Source organism: Carassius gibelio, chromosome B12, assembly GCF_023724105.1.
Source record: "Carassius gibelio isolate Cgi1373 ecotype wild population from Czech Republic chromosome B12, carGib1.2-hapl.c, whole genome shotgun sequence".
NCBI classification, from domain to species: Eukaryota; Metazoa; Chordata; class Actinopteri; order Cypriniformes; family Cyprinidae; genus Carassius; species Carassius gibelio.
In genome coordinates this window covers 13,071,247-13,078,459 of record NC_068407.1, presented here as the reverse complement: position 1 = coordinate 13,078,459, position 7,213 = coordinate 13,071,247, and the positions used below count along the sequence as shown (strand labels likewise).

General features: G+C 36.8%; 1 protein-coding gene across 3 annotated transcripts; it reads right to left on the bottom strand.

The window, feature by feature from the left end:
* Positions 1 to 106: 106 nt before the first annotated feature.
* cbx7b (chromobox homolog 7b) lies at positions 107 to 5,846 on the bottom strand. Of its 3 annotated transcripts, none has more exons than XM_052570255.1 (7): positions 5,687 to 5,846; positions 5,515 to 5,600; positions 4,832 to 4,875; positions 4,581 to 4,646; positions 4,407 to 4,473; positions 2,008 to 2,314; positions 107 to 1,437 (listed from the first exon to the last, which is right to left on the bottom strand). In XM_052570255.1, exons 2-7 carry the CDS (start codon positions 5,581 to 5,583, stop codon positions 1,238 to 1,240), a joined length of 753 nt encoding a protein of 250 aa, XP_052426215.1. In that variant the 5' UTR covers positions 5,584 to 5,600; positions 5,687 to 5,846; the 3' UTR covers positions 107 to 1,237. The 3 variants fall into 3 exon arrangements, with proteins under 3 accessions (XP_052426215.1, XP_052426216.1, XP_052426217.1); XM_052570256.1 differs by having other exon boundaries at positions 107 to 352; positions 1,192 to 1,437; positions 5,515 to 5,829; XM_052570257.1 differs by lacking the exons at positions 5,515 to 5,600; positions 5,687 to 5,846 and adding an exon at positions 5,274 to 5,445.
* Positions 5,847 to 7,213: the final 1,367 nt, after the last annotated feature.

Here is a 7,213-nt window from a genome sequence, read left to right as displayed (position 1 = left end):
GGTGTTCTTCCTACATTGTAGATGTGGATCTGGAACAATGTCAGCCCAAGGTGGTTTGAGACAGTGTATGTAATGCTGATGAAATATAAAAAGTAATGGATAATGATAGAGTTACACAGAGGTTTTATTATTGGCATCATAATACCAAGTTTTCCATTTTAAAGTGCAAATACTCTGAATAGCAAAAGCAACCACAGACATTTAGCACAGACATAGTCTATCAAGTATATACAGGTCACATGAAGTCAAATATTAAACAGTTGAGCCCCCAGAGATGGATGTTCCTAGAGGCTAAATATACATTCCCCTCAATGTAGATTTTTTTTTTTCAGGTCTCAGCTTTCATCTTGGACTAAAATAACACAGAAAATAAACAGCAGTCAAGTTAAATCTACAAAATAGACTACTGTGCAAGATGGTGCAAGTCATACTTGGCAGGACGAAAAAAAATTGCACAAACACTGCAAATAGATGAGATACTAGCAAGCCATAGTGTTGGAAAATAAAATAAAATGTAACTTTATTCCATACACATAACTATGCTCAAAAGTTAGAACATAATTGTGTAAGGAAACCAGAATTTTTTTTTCTCACACTGTAATATTTTATGAACTGTCAAGGATGGCACCCTAAGTGTTGAAATGCTATCTTCCCAAAGTTGTATTTCACATATTTTGATTATCAAGAGGCCACTAATTCTAATTTGCTAAGTGAGGTGTGCAATTTAAATTGAAGGTCAAGATTAGAATATGTTCACCAAGTATATCAAGTTTATATATATACATACATGTAATGTGAGTATGTATAGACATATATGTGACAGCTTGGCTTTTAGAAATACTTCATTGTGATACTCTGAACTAGCATTATGTATTTCATGCAAATACATGACCAGACCAAATGAAGTCTATCCCAGTTAGCTGAATCTGTAAACTTCACTGTGAAACACCATCAAAACCAGTATCAGAGAACTCGCTTGGTTTTTTTTCCTGGCCAACACAAGTTCAAAATCTCATTGTTTTATCAGTTATTGCTATTAAATTAATAGTGACCTGCTACTATTACTTTGACTGATTGTAATCACTGAAACAACATTTTGAACTCAATTAGAACTAATAGTGCAAATAAACAGTCTGAAACACTGGCGGAAGTTGTGCAAGCACATAAACAACAATGCAAAAAAGCATGTACCAATTCTCTTTCCTCGTCGCTCTGACCATCCTCAGTGTCTGTAATATCAGATCTCCATCTCCCAGCTCCTGAAGAAGCCCCTTGCTACCAAGGCCTCTCTAAAAGTCACAGTCAGTGAGTTGATGGTGATATCTGTCACAATGACCTCCTCTGGCCCCATAACTGGACTCCAGTCTTCAGGTAAAGGAGATATAGTCATTGCCTCTGACCCAGTGGCTGGACTCCAGCGACCTCTCCTGACACGCTCTGAGACACAGTACATTTTGTACATATTTAAACCTTCATCGTGTTCTAGATATGAGCGAATCTTGACTATAAACAAGTTGCTGTTTTAGATGCTTTTTCGTTTTTAAATGCTTAAGATGCTTAAGTTCGGTTTTAAAAACAAGTTGCTTTGGATAAAAGCATCTGCTAAATGACTAAATATAAATATATGAATATACAAATAATGTAATACTACTGTAGTTGTGTCCCAATTATTAATTGTATTAAAAGGGACAGGAATAATGCAGAAGTATGCAAAATAAAACACAATATAATTTTTCTTTTTAAAGAAGTCTCTATTGTTCACCAAGGCTGCATTTACTTCATCAGAAATACAGTAAAAACAGTAATAGTGTAAAATGTTAATATAACTTAAAATAATTAAATTAATTGTTGTTGAATGAATTTTAATTTCAAATTTAATTTATTCCTGTGAGGGCAGTGTTCAGTGAGTTTTTTTCTTCAGTAAGGCTGACGAAGAGCACTGCAGTCTTGATATCGATTTAGGTCAAAGTGTCAACTATCTGCCTTCGGACCAGCTAACATACTTACTGTTTAAAGTGTTGCTGCCGGTTTTAGTTCCTCCATGTCTTGTGTCCTCTTCTTCTTCTTCTTCTTCTTCTTCCCCCATTACCCCCTCATCATCATCATCATCATCTTCTTCTTCTTCTTCTCTTCTATCCCATTCTTCCTCAGAAGTCTCTCTGGAAGCTTTCTTCTTTTTCTTGTGGTGGGTTAACTGTCGATATAAACAAGCCCCTGTGGACTGGAACCTCGGGTCAAGCGAGAGCGGCAGATGTGCCGAAGACTTCTCTGTATCTTTGTGTGCGCTGCGTAGATCCATCGCGTAAATGTTTCTCTTCAAGAGAGCAATATGTGGACAACGGATTGTAATTAATAATTAAAAAATTCTATCTATTTTTAGTTGATTAAAATAAAGCTGTAATAAAACAAAGATTAGAGAGAAAACTTACTTTACTTTTCATTTAGTTTAACTGGAAATAAAAACTACAACTGTACTAAAATTAAAATTGAATTGGAAATATATTAGACCTAAATAGTAACACACACATATATACAGGGGCGTAGCAGCCATTTTAAAAGTGGGGGGGACAGCTGTATGGTGATTTGACCCAAAGCTGATGTTCATAATAAATTCTAAATAGAATACCATTTGGCATTTTACTTTTTCAAATTTGGGAACATGACATGATAGCTTACAGGAACCTATTTTTGTTAAATCATACTCGAAATTAAAAAATACTGCAGGACTTTGAGACCAATGGGAGACCATCTATAATTTTTTTTAATGAAATAAAGATATTTTATGATATTTACAATATTTCAGTTGCACTACATTTGAACAATAACTGTTTTTTTAACAGTTGGACAAAAACAGGTGTTAAATGAGTATACAGATTACATCTACAGTAATTTTATACAACATACATTTTATGAAAAATAAGAGACAGATAATCTGTGAAAAAATCAAGCTCCTCTGGCTCCTCCCAGTGGTCATATTGCCATTTGCAGAAATACATCACTCCCGGTAAAAAAACAACCAATCAGAGCTGCGGTCCGTAACTTTGTTTGTGTTCAAAATGTAGAAAAATGTATATAATAAGCGAGTACAACATTAATCTATTTTCCAAACCGTGTTTTTGGCTTGTCCTGAATCACTAGGGTGCACCTATAATAAGTGTTTATATTCGGACTATTTTAGATTGCTTCGGGGGTACCGCGGCGGAGTAACCCAGTACCTTTGTGATTCTTCATAGACATAAACAGAGAGAAGTAGTTCCGGCTACGATGTTCTTCCGCAAGACGCAAGCAGTTATGTGTAATTGTGTATTAACCGCTAAAGCGTCAAAAGTTCCCTACTGCAGCTTAAGATAGTCAATCTGCTTTTTTTTATATACAAATCTCACCTGTACACATTCTGGAGAGGTTGAGCAACTGCCCCCTCTCTCCGCCAGTGACGTCACAGCCTGCCTTTCCTACAGACTAGTTAGGACATAAAGTAACAGTTATGAATTAAAAGAATAAAATTTGATAAAGTATTTTAAGATATTCGTTGCAAAACAAATATGATTTATTGTGAAATGATAATTTTACTCCGCGAGCAGCACGTAGACAAACAAAAGACAGCAGAAACCAATAATATTGTTACGTCTTATTTAGCAGACGCTTTTATCCAAAGTGACAATTAGGAGAGCATTTAACACACTGAATCCGGCGCGACGTGACGAGGTCCATACGGGTTCAATAGGTTAAATCATAACATGAAAACTTTATCGCGCGATTCGTGTCATCGCGACATACTGTAACATACTTACAGTGTGTGTTTGAAAAAAGGATGTAATCGTCCTTTGCTTTTTTCTGGGTGCATTTTATCCCAAACGGCCTAATAGCAAAGTGAACAAACGAACGAACGAAAATTCAGAAGAGCAACAAGAGATTTGAAGCTCATAGCAGACGCGCCCAGGAGATGATTCGCTCTGTGATTGGCTGAATGTTACTTCACTCAAATCTAAGTAACAAATCAGACAACACTACAGGAAATTTTCACGCTGGATCCTAAAAAAAAAAAAAAAATTAGCAGGGGTCAGAATCACCTGTTTCTAAAAGTGCGGGGGACGTGTCCCCCCCGTCCCCCCCGGTTGCTACGCCCCTGCATATATATTCTGTACATATATATATATATATATATATATATATATATATATATATACACATATACATACAAACACACACACAAATTGTATAAAATTTTAAATGTAAAAAACGTGAAAAATTACCAAAAATGTCAATGATAAAAAATAAAGGTTCAAAATATCAATGAAAACTATAATAGTATATAAATAATCCTAAAATAATATGTTGGACAATATTATAATGACAATTTAGCAGGGAAACAATCCCAGTAATGAAGATGCTGTAGTGGTCATTACCTGCATGAAGAGTCTTTTCGGTTTTGGGCCTCTTTTGCGCCACCTCACTGACCTTTCTTTCTGTTCTCTGTTTGCAGACAGAAATAATGAGACAATGCAGTGTGGATGATTTCATGTGCTAGTGACTGAAAGTGAAAGAATGAAAAAGGAGGTTTCATTTATAGAACGGCTCACTTTTCCTCAAACGCTAAAACCAGTCGAGGGTCTAGAATGTGCTCCTCTGGCTCCCATGTGCTGTACCTATAAAGTCATTAAAACATATACATGTTTATTGACGTGACGCGCAAATAAATAAACAAAAACATCTTAGCGGCTAGAGTAATATAGTAAAACTACCAGGAAATAAAAGGATTAAGAAATGTTGAAATTAATCTTATGCTGCAATTTTCCTTGATAATAATAATAATAATAATAATAATACTTACTTCGGAGGCCACCCCTTCCACTTCAATAAATATTCGACATGACCCTTAAAGATTAGAACAAAAAGAAAAATATATATATAAACCAATACTGCATTTAAAATTTAAGTACGTTTTTTTTTGTCTTACACATTTCTTCTGAATGTTTTGTTTTTGTCTTGTACGTGTGCGATGACGTAATGACAAGATTTCGTAATAAAGCATTAAAGAGGGACGACCCCTAAACTAACAGCTCCTCCTTTCTACTTCAATCCTGACATTTCATGTGGGACCAAAAGTAACGGTCATTTAACGAGCGTTATTTTAAGATAACCGCGTGTCTCAATTTGTAACTTAAAAGTAACTGAGAGCCACGTCCTCTCAAACGCCGTTTTAAGATATAAAAAAAAAAACCTCGGCAGCTGTATCTAAATGGGCAAACTTTACGTTAGTTATTAGATCTCACCGGGAAATAAAACTGCGTAGTCTCCATGACTACGAATAGGATCGCATTCGCCACCCTGTTCAAGAAGCGTGCTGTGCGACATGCGTCATCATCGAAGTTATTAGACTACAAACACACTCCACGCTGCTGTTGTAAGGGGACTTGTGTGTGTCCTCGCCCCTCGAACATGTTGTATGTGTGCAGCGGGATTGCACACACTGAACTGTCAGTAAACACGCAGCCTCGCGCGCATGTCACTTACCTTTCGAAATCTTTTCTTGATGATTGATTCCACAGCGAACACTTGCTCACCGATTGCCGACAGTTCCATCAGTATAAGTTGTTCCCCTAAAATAATGAAGTAGCTGTCAGTCTATCTTTTTGCTTTTCCCTTCTGGTCGTTAAAGTAACTATGAATTGCAAATCCCATGCACCGTTAGAATGGCTGCACGGGTTCCCGCTCTTCCGCTGCCTTGTTTACAATTGAGTATTTTATGCTTTGCACTGCTCCATTTCCTTGTACTAGATGAGTACAGTGACTTTTTAAATCTGCGACACATCTGCAGCGCGCAGCGCGCCCCCGTACGCCACACAGAGGATTGACTTGCGCCACTGTTGGTCGGATTATCAACTAGCATCTAACAACCCACTAGTTTAGTTTTAATCAGGATTTCTGTGGTTTATGTTGCTTACCATTCAGATTTGAGTTTTGCACTCCTAAATATTACATAAAGGAATTAATAAATGAGTTTGCTTACTTGCAGCACTACAACGGTAGGCTATCTGTGGGCAATAGATCTCAAATCTCTCACACAAAGATGGACTCTATAATAGTTAATAAATAGACTGAAACAGTATGGTGTAGAAAACGATCAGACTTATTTAGTCTCACATGATCCTTTAGAAATCATTCTAATAAGCTAATTTGGTGCCCAAGAAACATTTTTTAATACAGGTGCATCTCAAAAAATTAGAATATTAAGTAAAAGGTCATTATTTTTCGTAATTCAATTTAAAAAAAGCTAACTTTATTATATTCTAGATACATTGCACACAAACTGAAATTTCAAGAGTTTTTTTATTTCAATTCTGATGGCTATGAAGTACAGCTTAGGAAAATGTAAAATTCAGTATCTGAAAAAAAATTGATTTTTTTACAAAACAGAAATGTTCAAGATCTCCAAAGTAGATTTAATTATGCACTCAATACATGGTTGGGGCTCCTTTTGTATGAAGGCGATCACCTGTGGCACTGCTGAGGCGTTATTGAAGCCCAGGTTGCTTTGATAAGCGGCCTTCAGCTCCTCTGTATTGTTTTTCAGATGTTATTTATCTTCCTCTTCACAATACCCCATAGATTCTCTGTGAGGTTCAGGTCAGGTGAGTTGGCTGGCCAATCAAGCACAGTAATATCATGGTCATCATTTGGAAGTGGTTTTGGCACTGTGGGCAGGTGCTAAAATCCTGCTGAAAATGAAATCATTACCTCCATAAAGCTTGTCAGGAGATGGAAACATAAAGTGCTCCAAAATCTCCTGGTAGATGGCTGCATTGACTTTGGACTTGATAAAACACAATGGAGCAACACCAGCAGACGTCACAGCTCCACAAATCATCACTAACTTTAGAAACTTCACACTGGACTTCAAGCAGCTCTGTGCTTCTCCAGACCTTGATTTCCAGTCCAGTTCTTTTTACCTTACCCCAGGTGAAATGCTTCTGACGTGTTTTTCTGGTTAAGGAGTGGCTTGGTTCTAGGAATGTGACAGCTGTTAGCCCTTTTCCTGAAGACGTCCGAGCGTGGTGACTCTGGATGTACTGACTCTGGCTTCAGTCCACTCCTTGTGAAGTTCTCGAATCAACTTTTCCTAACAATCTTCCCAAGGCTGTGGTCATCCCTGTTGCTTGTGCACCTTTTCCTACCACACTTTTTCCTTCAAGTCAACTTTCTATGAATATAT